At 39.7% G+C, this 18,768-nt stretch overlaps 1 protein-coding gene across 1 annotated transcript in view; it reads left to right on the top strand.

Moving 5' to 3' along the window:
• Zdhhc15 (zinc finger DHHC-type palmitoyltransferase 15) overlaps positions 1-18,768 on the top strand; it is a 92,466-nt gene that overhangs the window by 41,336 nt on the left and 32,362 nt on the right. The window contains exon 3 of the mRNA XM_051141713.1: positions 13,434-13,528. Coding sequence (XP_050997670.1) covers positions 13,434-13,528 — 95 coding nt within the window. The remainder of the gene's footprint in view (positions 1-13,433; positions 13,529-18,768) is intronic.

Below are 18,768 nucleotides of genomic sequence, written 5' to 3'. Positions count from 1 at the left end.
GATATTGAAAAAGCCAGTGCTACATTACTGAGATAGATTTATGGGTTGAATCAGCAAAAGGCAATACATTCTAAAGGAGCCAACCTATGATTGGTAGGACTCCTGTCACTTCCTTAGCCAGAGAGAATCAATCCATAAATCCCTAGTCACTATGAGACAACAGGTAATCGCTGTTTCCCTTTAAAATCTACTGTGGATATTCCTGACACCGTGGAATCAATGGATTCTCTTAATTCAAATTGTACATACAGAAGAATGATATTCCAATTATCTGTTTTGAGCTATGAGGGATGCCAAAGATTGTTACCCAAAATATTAACCTTGTTTATTTCTATAAACCCAACATGAATGAATCAATGAAATATTGGCTCGACATCAAGGTACAGGTCTAGAAACCAGGCATTTTCTTCATTTTTAAAAACAAGCCCATGGTATCTCTTTACCTAAAGTCTGTGTAATTTTTATTACTGTTTATTACAACAGAAACCACCAAGAGTTAAGAAAAGTGGAGGACAAAGTGTTTGTTAAGTTAGTCAAATATGTCAGATGTGTCCATGCATTTAAAAATAGTACTCAAATCTTTGTGAGATAAGTATTTTATGTGTGCATTATAAACATTGTTTATCAGCACATTCAAACATTCAAACATATTTTGTATATATTGCATACATGTGTATTTATATATACATGTCTATGCCTAACTAGCTTCCCAGGGGCACATAATTTGGAGGGAATATTTTGTTTTGTGGTATATGTGTGTGAGAATCTTATGGGCATACATGTGTGCTTGTGGGCATGTGCATACCACAGTACACATATGAACATTAAAGGACAAATTTCAACTGTTGGTCCTCGCCTTTCCACTTTGTTTGAGATAAGGTGTCTTTTTTTTCGAGACAGGGTTTCTCTGTGTATCCTTGGCCATCCTGGACTCACTTTGTAGACCAGGCTGGCCTCGAACTCACAGCAATCCGCCTGCCTCTGCCTCCCGAGTGCTGGGATTAAAGGTGTGTGCCACCATGCCCGGCCCAAGAGATAAGGTCTCTTATGCTGCATAAACCATACTAGCTGGTGGGATGGAGAAATGCCTCTGTGATAAAGAGCACCTGATTCTATTTTGCCAGACTCAGCACCCACATCCAGTGCTCACAGTAACTCCAATTCCAGATGATCTCATCCGGCCTCTGGGGTCATCTGCATGCATACAGATACATACACTCAGACACACACCTAAGATAAAATAAAATAAAATAAACCTTTAAAAAAGAATGCTGAATAACATTTCTCAACCTGCCATTTATTGTGGGCATGCTGGGATTGTAGGCACTTATGCATGAGCAACTGCATCCCAACTCATTGCTCTCCCAAGTACATTTACTAACTGAGCCACCTCCCCAGCACCTTTCTGTTTGGTTTTTGTTTTGCTTCTAGGAGAGAAACCTAGGGCCTCAAACAAGCCAGGGAAGTGCTATACTATAGAGCATCACACCCTAACCCAAGGATACATTGTTATCACATAACAAATCCAGAATTCAAACCAATCATCTGGTTCCAAATCCATTGTGTTTTACCTTACATCTCAATGCCAGACCTCCTTAACACACACACACACACACACACACACACACACACACACACACACACACACACACACGGGGGCAGACCCCCAAAACTGAAAAAGACCTCATATTAGTTAGTTTTGCTATCATACAGTTATCTGACAAAGGCTGATTAAGGAAGGAAGGATTTATTTTAGCTCATAGTTTGAGACATTACAGTCCATCATATTAAGGAAAGCATATGGTGGCAGCTAATCACATTGCTTTGACAATCAAGAACCAGAGACACAAATACTGGACTTCAACTGACTTACTTTTTTCTTCTTATTCAGTCTGGGAGCCCAGTCCATGAGATTTTGGGTAGATTTTCTTTCTTCAGTTAAAGCTTTCTAGAAACAGGCTTACAGACACAACCAGAAGTGTGTCTCCTAGGTGATTCCAAGTCCAACCATGTTGACAAAGATTAATACTGTAACTCACATCCATAAACATATGTACTTTGTTCTCTTGGAATTGTGTACTATTTCCTACTACACATGGACGAGAAAGTGCTTTGCAACTTTAAAATGCTAAGATTTTGACTATTAGCATAGCTCAATGGTTGAATACTTACCTAGTGTAAGTACAGTGCAAAGAGAGAAAGGGTGATCTAGTTCATGCCAACTAAACGGAAGTTCCATTTTGGATAATGACTGATCAATGTATAGGATAACCCTCAAGAACTGTGGGTGCTAGAGAGATGGCTCAGTGTTTAAAAGCACTTGCTGTTCATGCAGAGAACCCAGGCTCAACACCTAGCATCCTCTTGGTGGCTCACAATCATCAGTAACTGCAGTTCCCGGATATGCAGTGTTTCCTTCCGGCCTCCTCAGGCACAGGACACATGCAGTGAGCACGCAAGCAGGCCAACACTCAGACACATAGAATGAATACATATTTTTATCAATTTTAAAGAGTTTGTAACATAACCAGCTTTAAAAGAAGTTTATATAAATTGATGAGCAGTGGATGCTTAGTGGATAATTAGAAGAAATTAGGGTACTTTGGATGAAAGCCTAACTTATGAAGTTGACATTAATGAAAAAGAAACTATGCTTTTCAAAATATAATGACACATGTCACCAGAATGTTATACTGATATGAGAGTAATTCCTACCTAAACCCCAGAACCAACTGATAAAACGTTCAAATGCTAGGGTTAGATTAGCCATGGAAATAACATGTGAGTAATTCTTAAATCTTCATCAAATGTTCTGAAAATCCTGGGCAAAAAGTATTGGACTCTTTCCTCATCGTCACTACTCCTTCAAATATCTGTCACAGGAGATCTGGCCCTGTTGGCGTTCACAAGGCAGTGCAAGGAAAGTAAGACAGTGTATATAACCTCAGGATCAACACTTCATTGCTAAGTGCTCCACTCAAAAGGAGATGTCACTGCCTAGCTGACAGATTTCCCCCATAGCATAATCTGAAGATTTCTCTCAGCCAAAATGGAGATTTTTTAATAAGGACTCTCAATTGCTAGATCTCCAACTGCTGTTCCTATTTGAATTACAGTGCATAATTGCAAGGTACTCCTCTCCCCCAATTTCCCCTCACTACCAACACAAATGCTTTTAGTCATCAACTGGTATGAAAGATGTTACAGAAAATAATCTCTTTTTAAACTAAAGAGTCTCTAACAATAGCTTTTAAAGAAGGAAAAAAAAAAAAGGTATGTTAGATAATTGCCACAATAACAGCCTTGGCATTTGGGTGTCTGAGAATGTGTAGGAAAGCCGTTTTATTTTCGCACTTCGCTGCTCATCTTGCTGCATTCACAACAGTCTATGACATCCAGTTTTAAGCACATAAGAAGGTATGAACAAGTTCCCCCTCCTCTCGCCCCGACACACATACACCTTTCCTACTACTTCCTAAGAGCAAAACAAAAAGGAACCTACTGTCCAAAGATATTGCTAATAACAACTTCTTAATGCTACTTCCAGCAAGAATTTTAGCTTCCAGAATTTTATCAAGGTGTTTATGAGGCATTATTTTAGGAAGAGTGCTTAAGTAGTCATTCTCATTTCAGAAGCTATTCCCATAATGGGCTATTCACATTACTACACAGTGATGAAATACAGAACAACTGCATGCTTAAAGGAATTTTTTCTTTGGCATTTGACCATGTTCTGGTTGTCTTGCAACCCTCTGCATCTGCTGAAAGGAAAGAAGAAAAAACACTTGAAAGACTTTGGGCTTTCGTGTTGTAACACTAACTTAGGATGCCCCACCAATAACCACTGCTCGATAAACGAAGGGCTTCACTGTGCCTGTTCTCTGAAGGAAAAATGTTTTCCCATTTCATTTCAATTTCAGTGAGTAGTGACAGCTCAGGGTTACAGTTCACAAGCTATTTGATTTCTCTGGTGATTTGAAACCTCACTGGAGCAACATACTTAAAAAAGATTCAGTGTCCCTGTGGTTTGCACGGATGGATATTCTAGACACAAAATTAATTATAAAGAAAAAAGTATGCCAACCAGGTGTGGTGACTTGTGTCTGCAATTGCAGCATTGTGGGGGAGGGGCAGGAGAATAGCCATGAGTTCAAGACCAGCCTTGGCTACATAGTGAGTTTCAGGACAGTTTGAATTACAATGTGAGAACTTGTCTCAAGGAATATCCAAAGAGAAAGGGGTGGCACAGGAGAGCAATATGATTCTTTTTTTTTTTATGCAGAACAAACTAGATGGGCACATATCTGAGGGCAAAGCTCCGGAATGTTGTCCACACAGAGGGACGCACAAACACGAGAACCATGAGTTCTCTCTGTATTTCAAGAAGAGTCACTTGAAAGCACTGGCAGACATGAGGTTATTGTCTGCCAAGGATGCTGGAGAGTTGTCCTCCTTGAAGTGGTGAGCTGGACAACCAGATGGCCTAAAGGCATTTTTTTTCCTCCTGGTTCTTCAGAATGACCTAAGGATGGGCTGCTACATGCTTGAACTCGGATTCAGATGATGATTCCATCTTTGGCAAAGAATAAACGCTGAATTTTTATTACACTTTTAAATGTAGCACGAGCACGCGTGTGCTGCATGTTTGTGTGTGTGTGTGTCTGTGTCTGTGTGTTTACGTACTGTGTCACATAAAGAATGTGGATATTAGGAGATCGCTTGGAGGAGTTGGCTTTCCACCACCTGGGGCCCATCCAATTCAAGACATTAACAACTGCTTTTATCCATTCAGCCATCTCAACCACCCTGCACACTGAAATTTGAGATCTAAGGAAAGGAGCTCTAGACTGCGAGTGAGGAAAGCCAGGTTCTGATTCCATTGTTCCCATATCCCCAGTGGGAAATCCAGATTGAACCACTTACCTTCTCTGGACCTCCGTTATATCAAAATGAGAAGGCAGAATTAGATGGTTGCTATAGTCTCCTCCAGCTCTCTAAGATGTTGCAAAAGCCATACAGGAGTCCCTATTTCATCAATCTACTGAATAACTGCAACGTGGTTATTTAGCCTCAGGATCCCTCCTTTTCCGTCTATCAAAAGAATCCACACCATATAAATCTTTGAATATAGGGATGGGATGCAGCTGTTTCCAGTTCCACAGTTAAATATTAATGTGTAATAGAACTTGGACCAAGTTAAGGTACCACATTCTCCATCTCAATCATTTGGAATAAATACCCTTAGAGTACTATCATTTGTAGGAGTTTAATTTTCAGTCATTCATGTAACCAAACAAGTTAAATCTCATTACCATTGAAGTGCATGGTGACATTATAAACATAAAATTATCTTATTCTGGTCTCTTTAAAACCGAAGAGTCCATACTCCCATTCCATTCTGAATTAACATGAATGGACACATCCTTCCTTTCTCTCTAATAATGGAATTTTTCCTATATCATCTCATAAAACCAAAGAAACAAAATCATACTAGCAAAGAATAACATGTTAGAGAGTATTTTAAAGTCGAGTAAGGTAAAAATATATATATATAATTATTTATAAACGTACTGTGGAGAAAGAAGCACTCTTATCACTCTTATTAGTGATAAGAATGTAAATAAAAATTAAAATTTTTATTATGTTTTTAAATTTTTTTTGGCTTTTTGAGACAGGGTTTCTCTGTGAAACAGCCTTGGCAGTCCTGGACTCTCTTTGTAGACCAGGCTGGCTTCGAACTCACAGTGATCCACCTGCCTCTGCCTCTCGAGTGCTGGGATTAAAGGCATGTACCACCACGCCCGGCTAAAATTTTATTCTTTGTACACCTTACATCCCAATCAGTTTCTCCTATCCCCTCTCCTCCCTCCTCCAACCCTCTACCTCCACTCCTCTCCTCCCAGACCACCACCCCCCATCTCCTTTCTGCTTCAGATCCACTCCCCCATTTCCGTTTTTAAAAGAGGAGCAGACCTCTTAGGGATATCAACCAGTGGCATAACAAATTGTAACAAGGCTAGGCACAAAACCAAGGCTAGATGAGGCAACCCAGTAGGAAAGAAAAGCGTCCCCAGCACAGGCGAAAGCTCCGGAGTTACACCCTACCCCCACTGTAAGGAATCCCACAAGAACACCAAGCTACACAGCCATAACATATATGCCAAGGACCTAGCGCAGACACATACAGGGTCTGTCCTTAACTGTTGCTTTAGTCTCTGTGATCCCCCAATGAGCAGTGCCTAGTTGATCCTGTGGATTGCATTCTCCTGGTGTCTTTAACCCCTCTGGCTCCCCCCAGTGTTTGGCTGAGGGTCTCTGCATTTGCTCCCATCAGTTGCTGGGCCATGGCTCTCTGATGACAATTGGGCTAGGTACTCATTTATGAGTATAGCAGACTATCATTAGGAATCATTTCATTCCTGGGTCTCAGGGCTGCTTGTAAATCCTGTAAATCCACTCGGTGTCAGGCCTGGGCTTCCTCTCGAGGTGTGGACCTCAAGTTGGGCCAGTCATTGGTTGGCCACGCCCACAAGTTCTGTGCCAACTTTACCCCAGCACATCTTGCAGGCAGGATAAATTGTAGGGTGAAGGTTTGGGGACTGGGTGGATATCCCAGCCCCGCTTCTAGGAGCCTTGATGGTTATAGAGGATGACTGCTTCAAGCTCCTTGTCACCCATTATTAGGAGCCCTAGCTAGGGTCACTCTCTTAGATTCCAGGGAGTTTCTACTGTACTAGATTTCTACACTGACCCACAAATGCCTCCCAATTCCAGTCAAATCTCCCAGTTCTCTCTCCCCCTATCCCTCCGCTGCCTCCCCACCCCAAATGCCTGGACTCTCCTGTTCCCATCCCCTCCCACCCTGAGGCTACCAGCAAAATCTATTCTATTTCCCCTTCCTAGGGAGATCCATGCATCCCCTTCCCTCCTCTGTACCCTCCTTGTTATTAGACTCTCTGGGATTGTAGCATGATTATCCTTTACTTTAGAGCTTATATCCACCTATAAATGAGTACATGCCATGTTTGTCTTTCTAAGCCTGGTTTACCTTACTCAGGGTGAGCTTTTCTAGTTCCTTCCGCTTGCCTACTTAGTGTTTGGCTAAATGATTTGTCCATTAATGAGACTAGGGTATTGAAGTTTCCCACTATTGATATGTGAGGGCTAATGAGTAATTTAAGCTTTAGTAGTATTTTCTTATAAACATTGCCACCATAGATGTTAAAAATTGAAATATCAATTTGGCTGATTTTTACTTTGATGTGTATAAAGTGTCCTTCCCCATCTCTTTTGTTTAATTTTGGTTTGAAGTTTATTTTGTTAGATATTAGAATGGCTACACCAGCTTGTTTCTTAGGTCCATTTTACTTGGACAATCTTTTTCCAATCCTTCACTCAGAGATAATGTTTATCTTTGATGTTGATGTGTATTTCTTCTATGTAGCAGAAGGATGGATCCTGATTTCACATCCATTCCATTAGTCTGTGTCTTTTTATTGGGGAATTGAGTTGATTGACATTGAGAGAGGTCAGTGACCAATGATTGTTAATCCTCATTATTTTGATGTTGTTGGTGGTTTGTGTGTGTGTGCGCGCGTGTGCGCGTGCGTGCGTGTGTGCGTGCATGTGTGTGTGTGTGTGTGTGTGTGTGTGTGTGTGTATGTTTCCATTCTTTTGGTTTTACTTGGGTGAAATAATATTTTTCCTGTGCTTTCTTGGGTGTAGCTAATCTCCTTGAGTTGGAGTTTCCCTTCTAGTGCCTTCTGTAGGGCTGCATTTGTGGATGGATATTGTTTGAATTCTACATTGTCATGGGACTTCTTGTCTTCTACATCTACAATGAATGAAAGTTTTATTGGGTATAGTAGTCTGCATTGGCATGTGTGGTCTCTTCAATTCTGCAGTGCATCTGTGCAGTCCTTTATGGCTTTTATAGTCTCCATTGAAAAGTTGAATATAATTCTAATAGGTCTGCCTTTATATGTTACTTGGCCTTTTTCCCTTGTGGTTTTTAATATTCTTTCTTTCTTCTGTGTTTTTAGTGTTTTGATTACTATATGTCACAAGACTTTCTTTTCTGTTCCAATCTATCTGGTGTTCTATAAGCTACTTCAACCTTTATAGGTATATCCTTCTTTAGGTTAGGAAATTTTTCTTCTTTGACTTCTAAAAATTTTTTTTAATTTGTTCACTTTACATCCTGATTGTAGTCCCTTCCCTTGTTGTCTCCTGATCCCACCCTCCCTCCCCTAGTCCTCAGAAAGAGGAGCCCTCCTCTCCTAACATTTGACCTCAGCATATCAAGACTCATCTGTACTACCTATATCCTCTTCCTCTGTGGCCTGGGAAGAGGGGGAGCACAGTCCATGTCAGAAGTAGTCACTACTCCCCATATTGTGGGACTCACAAGGAGACTGTGCTGCCTATCTACTACATCTGAGCAGGGGGTCTAGGTCCATACCATGCATGGTCAGTCTCTGTATTGTAGTGTGATTATCCTGTATTATGTGGATAATATCCGCTTATAAGGGAGACTATACCATGCATGGCATTTGGGTCTGAGTTAACTTACTCAGGATGATTGTCTCTAGTTCCATCCATTTGCCTGAAGATTTCAAGATTTCCTTGTTTTTAATAGCTGAGTAGTATTCCATTGTATAAATGTACCAGAGTTTCTTTATCCATTCTTCAGTTAAAGGACATCTAGGTTGTTTCTAGATCCTGGCTATTATGAATAAAGCTGCTATGAACATAGTTGATCAAATGTCCTTGTTGTATATTTTCTGGGCCTTTGAGCTGTCGATTCCTATTTTTCATAGGTTTGATCTTCTCATAGTGTCCCATATTTTCTGGATATTTTTGTCAGCATTTTTTTTAGATTTTAAAAAAAAATTTTAAATTTTTTGTTTTTCTTTTTAAATTTTTATGTTTTTTATTCACTTTACATCCTGGCCATAGTCCCATCCCTCTGTACCCTCCCAGGCCCACCCTATCTCATTCTCCCACATCCCCTCCCTTATTCCTCAGAAAAGGGGAGCCCCCTTCCCATCCCCATTCCCCCCTAATCAAGTCATATCAGGACTGAATGTGTCCTCTTCCTCTGTGGCCTGGCAAGTCAGCACTGCCATGGGGAAGTGATTAGAAAGCTAGCAAGAGAGTCCATGTCTGAGAGAGCCCCTACTTCCCTTACTAGAAGCTCCACATAGATCCTGAGCTAGACCTCAGATACATCTTTGTAGGGGGCCTAGGTCCAGTCCAAACAAGGTCCTTGATTAGTGTTTCAGTCTCGGCAGGCCCATTTGGGCCCTGGTTAGTTGGCTCTGTTGGTCCTCTTGTGAGGTTCCTGTCACCTTCAGGTCCTTTCTCCTCCCCACATTTCCACAAGGTCCCCAATCAATTGCCTAATGTTTGCCTGTTAATCTCAGCGTCTGTTCCAAGGTGCTGCAGGGTGGAACCTCTCAGAGGCCAACTCTGCTTGACTCCTGTCTGCAATCATAGCAGAGTATCATTATTGTCAGGGGTTGTTACTTTCCAATGGGATATGTTTTAGGTGAGGCAGGGGATTGGTTGGAGCTTCCCTCAATCTCAACTGTATCTGCTCTATATTTATCCCTACATATCTTGTAGGCAGGGTGAATTTTGGGTTGAAGTTTTTGTGGGTTAGTTGGTGTTCCCCTCCCTCTGCTAGGAGACTAATCTAGTTAGAGGTTGTCCTCTTCAGTCTCTATGGCCCCTGCTACTAAGAGTATCTGCTAGAGTCCCTCTCATATCCCCCTGGGAGCCTACCATGACTTAGGTCTCTAGCTTGTCACAGAGATGCCCCTATCCACAGTTTCTCTTTTCTCTACAGGCCTTTTGTCCTTCTGCCCCCACTCTCCCCAGGTCTGCTCTCCTCCTTCATATCTCTCTGTGTTTCCTGTGCTACTTTGTGCCCTCTCTTCAGTCATTACCTCTGTCTATTCTATTTTCCCTTCCAAGTGAGGATTAACAATCCTCCCTTGGATCCTCCTTGTTATTTATCTTCTTTGGGTCTGTGCACTGTATCATGCTTATCCTTTACCATATGCCTAAAATTCACTTAGGAGTCTGTGTTACCTTACTCTGGATGATATTTTTTAGCTCCATCCATTTGCCTGCTAATTTCATGATTTCTTTGTTTTCAGTAGCCAAGTAGTATTCCATTGTGTAAACACACCACAGTTTCTTTATCCATTCTTCGGTTGATGGACGTCTAGGTTGTTTCCAGATTCTGGCTATTACAAATAAGCCTGCTAGACACATAGTTGAGCAAATGCCTCTGTTAAATGGCGGAGAGTCTTTTGGATATATACCCAGGAATGGTATAGCTGGGTCTTGAGGTATAGCTATTCCCAATTTTTGGAGAAAGTGCCTGATTGATTTTCAAAGTGGTTTGCACTCCCACCAGCAATGAAAGAGAGTTCCCCTTTTTCCACAGCCTTGCCAATATGTGCTGTAACTTGAGTTTTTTAATCTTAGCCATTCTGATACCTGTAAGATAGAATCTCAGAGTCGTTTTGATTTGCATTTCCCTGATGACTAAGGACATTGAGTATTTAAGTGTTTCTCTGCCATTCGAGATTCCTTTGTTGAGAATTCTCTGTTTAGCTCTGTACCCCATTTTTAATTAGGTTATTTCATTTGTTGGTGTTTAATGTTTTGAGTTCTTTATATAATTTAGATATTAGCCCTTTGTTAGATGTAGGGTTGGTGAAGATCTTTTCCCAGTCTGTAGGCTGTTGTTTTGTTCTGTTGACAGTGTCCTTGGCCTTACAAGTGCTTTTCAGTTTCAAGAGCTCCCATTTATTATTTGTTGCTTTTAGAGCCTAAGCTGTTTCAGGAAGTTAACTTCAGTGCCAGTGAGTTCAAGGCTCTTCCCTACTTTTTCTCCTAACAGATTTAGAGTGTCTGGTTTTATGTTGAGGTCTTTAATCCACTTGGACTTGAGTTTTGTTCAGGATGATAAATATAGATCTATTTGCATTTTTCTACATGTAGACATCCAGCTAAACCAGAACTATTTGTTGAAGATGCTTTTTTTTCCATTTCTTGGTTTTAGCTCCTTTGTCAAAAATCAAGTGTCCATAGGTGTGTGGGTTTATTTCTGGGTCTTCAATTCAATTCCATTGATCCTCTAGCCTATTTCTATGCCAGTGCCATGCTGTTTTTTATTACAGTTGCTCTGTAGTATAGCTTGAAGTCCGGGATGAAGATACCTCCATTTTTTTGGTAGGGTTGTTTTTAGATGTTCTGGTTCTTTTGTTTGTTTGTTTGTTTTCCATATGAAGTTTAGAATTGTTGTTTCAAGGTCTATAAAGAATTGTGTTGGTATTTTTATGGGACTTGCATTGAATCTGTAGATAGCTTTTGGTAAGATGGCTAGTTTTTACTATGTTAATCGTACTGATCCATGAGTATGGAAGATCTTTCCATCTTCTGATATCTTCTTCAATTTCTTTATTGAGAGACTTGAAGTTCTTGTTATACAGATTTTTGGTTTTTTTGTTTGTTTGTTTGTTTGATTGTTTTTGTTTTTTTGAGATAGGTTTTCTCTGTGTAGCCTTGACTGTCCTGGACTCGCTTTGTAGACCAGGCTGGCCTTGAACTCACAGTGATCCACCTCCCTCTGCCACCCGAGTGTATACATGTCTTTGACTTGGTGGTTTGTGTTACACCAAGATACGTTATATTATTTTTGGCTATTGTGAAAGATTTTTCCCTAATTTATTTCTCAGCCTGATTGTCATTTATATACCTATGTCCAACAGGCCTATCTTGTCCAAAAGCAATGTTTTGAAGCAGTCCTGTCCAGCCTCTGGCTCTTATGATCTTTCTGCACTCCATCCATGACAGTCCCTTAGCCTTGACAAGAAGGAGTAGGATATTGATATCCCATTTAGGGCTGAGCACTCCACTGAGACCTATTTCAGAAAATAAGAAAGTTCATTCTTTCCAAGTTATATAATGTGAAACAATCTCCAAATAAAATAAGCAATAAAAAAGTATGTTGCAAAACACTGTGTACAGATTACTTCTCTGTGTTTGACAAAGTACCTTGGGAGGTTTTTACAAACAAAATCTGAAGTCATTGCTTGTTTACATAGAATGTAACTGAATAAGACAAAGATTTCGCTGTATACCTCCCACTACCTCACATTTTGAACTGTGTGAATATTTCACTTTTCGCAAGAAGACAGTTTAAATTTTTTAGATGTTGTAGAGCTGTCATGTAAGAAGTGAGAGGTATATGTGGAGGAAACATTTGCCTTTTCCTCTGTGTTTCTTGAGTTTTAAAATGAGGTTTCATAATTTCACACATAACCAGTCTGGTATGCTGGGCTGGGACTGAAAGAGCAGATGTATGAGAGGCTGGACCTTGGTAAGCTGATCTTGAATTACCTCATTCCCTTGAGTCTTTTTCATGGATTGAAATGAGACCATGACATTCAAGGACTTGCAATGCAACACTAAAGTGACTTTCTACCTTGTAACCAGCTCTATGGACAATACCAAAACTGAGTTGATTGAAAGGCAAATGTTATGAGAAGACAGGCAGGAGAGTCGTGTGTACATCTGTTTCACAGCTACAACTTATACTTCGGAACCGTGTAGTCAATGGAGCTACGGAAAAGAACTTGGGATTTAGAGTCAGAAGTCCTGTATTTAATGTCAGGCTACACATTACTGACTGTGTGACCTTGGTTAATAAACTATCTGACTCTGACCTGCCCTATACTGTTATCTATCTCAACAAAGTTAGTGATAAAATAAAATGAGGTGGCAGATATAAAAATATGTTGTAGGCTGGCCAGGTGGCTCAGTGGGTAAGGGTGCTTGCATCCAGGCCCAATGACCTGCATTCTATCCCAGGAACCCATATGGTAGAAGGAGAGGACTGACTTTCACAAGTTGTCCTCTGAATGTCACATGTGTGCTATAGCATGTACACACACACACACACACACACACACACACACACAGAGAGAGAGAGAGAGAGAGAGAGAGAGAGAGAGAGAGAGAGAGAGAGAGAGAGACTATTTTTTGAAAAGGCATGTTGTAAGCTCTAATGAAATACAAATTGTATCATACCATTGTAGCACCCATGGTGGCATATATAATGACATCTGGCTAAAATATTGTCTCATATATTTTCATAAAGGATGTTTTCTCTCTTTACTTGCAGAATCACATGAAAGCTTTGAGAGGATATGACTTCCAGAAAAATCTTTGGTTCAAAATGTGGTGTTCTGCATGTATTCTTGTCTGTGCATGAGAAAATAGTAGCACTCAATGTTTCATAGTGATACTAGAAAGTACATAGTCGTAGGAGAAAAAGATAGACATTTGTCACTTAATTTTGTTCCTTTGAACTCTAAAAAATTGATTAAAAGTAAAATAAATCTTTTTTATTTCAGTTATCTACCTCATACTCTATCATGCCATTTTTGTGTTCTTTGCGTGGACCTACTGGAAGTCTATCTTTACACTCCCACAGCAGCCAAACCAGAAGGTAAGGATATCTATTGCTTCACAAAGCTAAAAGCAGAAGAAACTAAAGATACCAATAAAAAAACGTAGAGGACAAAAGGAGAAATAACCTTTCCATTCAAAAGAAACTCAGGCTGTTTTGTCTTTTTCTTTTCAGGCAAGGCCTGATGTATTGCCCAAGCTGGCCTTGACTCCTAGCTTCCTAGCCATCCTCTTTCACCTCTCCTGAGTAGCTAGGATTGCAGTGGCAAACCACCTTACCTGGCTGAGGATAAACTGAAAGGGATTCATTCACTCGGAGCAATTAAGGATATACTAGGCTATTGAGGGACTTTGTGCAGCCACTATCCTTGAGTGTCTTTAAGACTAGGAAGCCACTGTCTGCAATGGGCCTCTGATTAATACAAGAAGCCACTTCGATTCGGAGATCTCATCTAATTCAATCTATGTAACTGTGTTACTTTATAATGCTACCCAGCAGGAGACTAGAAGGCAACTATGAGGGAAATTTTGATAGTTAATCCAACCCTTTTAAGCTATGTTCTCTTGAATCCATGTGTTTCTTGCACTATTTGAAAAAGTTCAGAAAAGTGATCATCTCAAGATTTAAGTACTTTAAAGCAAATTAGATTTGGAAGTAGAAAGAAACAATGGGAAAGATCTTACCAAAGCTATTAAAATTGTCTCTTTTGTGGACCAAGATAATACAAAAGACAAAAATGAAAGCATTTCATTTTCTTTCTGTAGTAATACAGAAAGAAAACAATAAGCAAATTGACAAGTATCTTTTCTACTGAATGCTTAAAATATATATGAATTAATTTATACTGTTAAAAGGCTGAGATTTCTGGACATGGTCACTCATCCTGGAATCCTAGAATTCTAGAGGATGAGACAGGATTGCCATAGATTTGAGACCAGCCTAGGCTACACAGTGAGACTTTATTTCAAAAAACTAATAAAATAAATAACACTTAAAATATCATGGGACAAGGTGCGGTGGCACATACCTTTAATTTGTAGGCAGAGACAGGTAGATATCTGTGAACTTGAGACCTGCATGGACTAGAGCTACATAATGAGACCTGGTTTCACAAACAAATGTATTATAAAAGCCTGAGATTAACAAACTAGATTAAAATTATATGTATATGTATATATAATCTGTTAGCATTAGCACCAAAGACATAAATAAAATAAATTGACAATAAGTGGTTGGAAAATATAGTATAAGCAAATAGTAATCAAAAGAAAGCAAGGCTATCTATTCTAATTTCAAACAAGAGATTTGCCGGAAGAAAGAAAGGGAAAGAGGGAAGAGAGACGGCCTGGGATTGTGCTTCAGAGATACAGTGCTTCTCTGGCATGTGTGAGGCTCTGTGTTTGATTCATCACAACACAAATATTTTTTTAAATGAGAGTGAAGTCAAACACAGGAGAACAAGAAATACAATATGTATTGATAAAAAGGCCAATGTGGTATATGTGGGTCTATGACAGAGCTTTTGGCTAGCAGGTTTTGGAGCTCTAGCACCACCAAAAAACAACGGCCAATTGGTCAATGTGTTAAAGTTATTTTTAGAATGAACCTGAAAAATAGAAGCAAAATCTGAGAAAGTGCTGTTCTTCAATAACAGTAAAAAAAAAAAAAAAAAAAAGATATTAGTTCTTGATGAAAAGAGATGCAGAGACCCACATCCAAACACTAGAGCTTGGGGAATCATGTGGAAAGGGGAGAGGACATGATTATAGGACCCAGAGGGGTGGAGGACACCAGGAGAACATGGCCCACGGCCCCCAAAATCAACTAAATAGGGCTCATAGAGGCTTCCAGAGACTGAAGTGCCAACCATGGAACCTGTGCGGGTCTGACCTAGGTCCTCTGCATATATGTGATGGTTGTGTAGCCCGTTGTTTTTGTGGGACTCTTAACAGTGGGAGTGGGGCCTGTCTCTGACTCATTTACCTGCTTTTGAGACCCCTTTTCTCCTCCTGGCTTGTCATGTTCAGCCTTGATATGAGGGTTTGTGCCTAGTCTTACTGCAACTTGATATGCCATGTTTGGTTGCTATCCAGGGGAGGCCTGCCATTTTCTGAAGAGAAGCAGAGGAGGGGTGGATGGGCAGGAGATGCAGAGGGGAGGAGAGAGGAGAAACTGCATTCGGGATGTAATAGGAGAGAAGAATTTTAAAAAGAATTTAGTTCTATGTGTTCAATAGTGCATAGAACAAGTAGGCAGAAGATCAAAACAAAATGTAGGATCTGAAAGGACATACATAAAGCAACCTACCCCCCAAATAAAAGAATGTACATTTATTTTTCATATTGCATATAGACCATTTTCCAATACAGACACTCTATTAGGCCACCGGAAGTTGATACATTAAAAACATTGAACCCATACAAAGTATTTTCTCTAAATGCACTGAAATAAAGCTAGAAGTTGATAAAACAAAGAAAGCTACAAACTCACAAGTGTGGGAAAATTAAGCACAGTCTTGGACTATTTCTTATAGTGTATTTTTGATAGTATTCAGCTCCACCCAAACTCCTCCCAGATCCAACCCCATTCCTTTCCCATCCAACTTTGAGTCCTTATACCTCCTCATACATAAAAAAATGGGTCCATTTGTGCTACTCATGTACTACTTGTTAGTGTTTAAGCATCCACTGGAAGGTCGGTTCTCTCTCAGAAGCTATCAGTTGCCAATATCTCCTCGGCTATCGGTAGAACTTCTTGCCCCCTCCCCTCTCCAAGCTGGGATTTGGTCTGGCTTGAGCCTGCACCGTCTTGTGCATACCACCACAAGAGCTGTGAGTTCATATGTGCAATGACCCCACTGTGTATGAAAAACACTGCTCTAATATATACTGCCACCACCACTGGACCTTACAGTCTTTCTGCCCCCTTCTCTTCAGTGATCCCTGAGCCTTGGGAGAAGAGGATGGAAACTAGGTGTCCCATTTAAGGCAGTCTTCTCTTCTTCTCTGCCCATTAACCATTAAGCACACTCCAAACCAATGGATCAAATAAGAAACCACAGGAAAATTTAAAAAGACTTTGAGAGGAATGAAAGTAAGACATGGCACAATAAAAATTATAGGATTCAATCAAGCAGTGCTCCCAGGAAAATTTATAGTTGTAACAACACTTAAATGAATAAACATCTCAAATAATCTGTTTTGATGTTTTAGAGAACCATATAATGAAGAATGATCTAAAGCCAAAGTTTGAAAGAATGACAGTTAGAAGGGAAGTAAACGGAGCAGTAAGATGGCCATCCAAAACGTACAAGAAAGTATTTTCAATTCTTACATCTCCTCAGAATACATAAGGAATTCTCTTAATTCAGCAACTAAAGATAACAATTGTAAAATATGGAAAGATCTTAAATAGACGTTTTTTCTCCAATGAATATATACTATTGTTTGTAAAGTACACAAAAAGTTCATGAGCACTAATTTAAAGAGATGCAAATCTAGACACAAAAACCATCAAGAAGGAAGACATTAAGTGAATGAACAGATGAGTCAATGAAAAATAGCAAATGTTGGTGAGAATGCTGAGAATTAAAAATCTTCCAAATTTGACTTGGAACATAAAATGGCAGATTGCTATGTAAAATAGCTATGCTTTTCCTCATAAGGTTAAATATGGAGTTACCATGTGACCCAGAAGTTCCATTCATAGGTATGTAGTTAAAATAATTGAAAGAAAGCATCCAAATACATATGCACAAAAATTTTTTTGTTATATGCTCCAAGTTTTCTCTTTTTCATTTATTCATATATTTAATCATTTTACAGCCTAATCCTAGCCCCTTCTCTCCTCTCCTCCCAGTCCCACCATCATGGTCCCTCCCCATCCCTCCCCTTTCCTTCTCAGAGGAGGGGAGGCCCCCAAGGGGGACCATCCCACCCTGGCACCTCAAGTGTCAGCAGGATTAAGCGCATCCTCTCCCACTGAAGCCCAACAAGGTAGCCTAGCTAGGGGAAAGGGATCCAGTGGCAGGCAACAGAGTCACAGACAGCCCCTACACCCATCGTTAAGGAACCCACATAATGACCAAGTTGCACATCTGCTACATTTGTGTAGGGAGTCTAAGTCCAGCTCACGCTTGCTCTTTGGTTGGTGGTTCAGTCTGCACAAATCTTTATTGCAGCACCATAGCCAAAAGATGGAAACAACCCTAATATTGATCAAGCACCATAGCCAAAAGATGGAAACAACCCCAATATTGATCAGTGAAAAAAAATGGATTGTATATCCACACACACCAGAATATTATTGGCCATAAAAGGGAATGCAGTACTGACATAGATGAACCTTGAAATGTGGTAATTGAAAGACACCAGACACCAAAGGCCATACTGTTTTGCAGGCAAATTCATAGATGTACAGCACATACTGGTTGTAGTTGCCTAGAGATAATGACAGGTTAATAAGCAAAAGATTTTCTCTTGGAGTGATGGCGTGTTTTGGAACTAGGTAGTTTTGTTTGTGCACTACAAAATGTACCTGATAAAAGAAAATGCCATGTTATTTTAATTCTAGCTTAATGAAAATTAAGTATCCCCCTTCATATTCTGTATGAAAGCTTTTAGGTCAGTAGAAAGGCTAAGTGGTTAGAAATTTGTGTAGACCTGAACTTGATGAGATAATGTTAGGTTTGAATCATGTGCTGCAAATGTCTAAATGTGTATGAGTACATCTTTATCACTTTCAATTTGTAAAAATGGAAGAGTTCTTTGGGTCTTCTTAATAGCCACAATATTAGTTTCTCTAATACTCACAACATTCCAATCTGTCACCAGTTGTCTCATCCAAAATGCGCTTATTAGCTCACTGCTTTATAATCCTTAATAAGGCTTAGATGGTGCCAGAAATATGCTATCTGTGCCAGACATCTTGTTCTAAACTATTTTTCGAGTGACCAAAAAGTATTTGTCACATCTAAACAGAAACCACTGTGCCAGTGTTCTTCAACTAGTGCATAGTCCCCTGAGAACGTTACATTCGAGAGGATGCTTCAAAGGTTAAAACACTGTCATGAGGTGCAACTGTCAAGTATCAAAATATAAATGAAAATCAAAACATTTTGTATTTTCATGTTAGTATTATTGTATTTATAAAAACAAAACAGCCAGGTTGTTCCTGGTCATTTTACAATATTTACTTATTATATTTTTATAGAATACAGCAGAACTCAGGGCTAAGAATTGAATGCTTATAAATGAACCGTATTTGTTGTGACAGCATTA

This window comes from Acomys russatus, chromosome X (assembly GCF_903995435.1).
Source record: "Acomys russatus chromosome X, mAcoRus1.1, whole genome shotgun sequence".
Lineage (NCBI taxonomy): Eukaryota > Metazoa > Chordata > Mammalia > Rodentia > Muridae > Acomys > Acomys russatus.
This window is presented reverse-complemented; position numbering and strand designations above follow the sequence as displayed.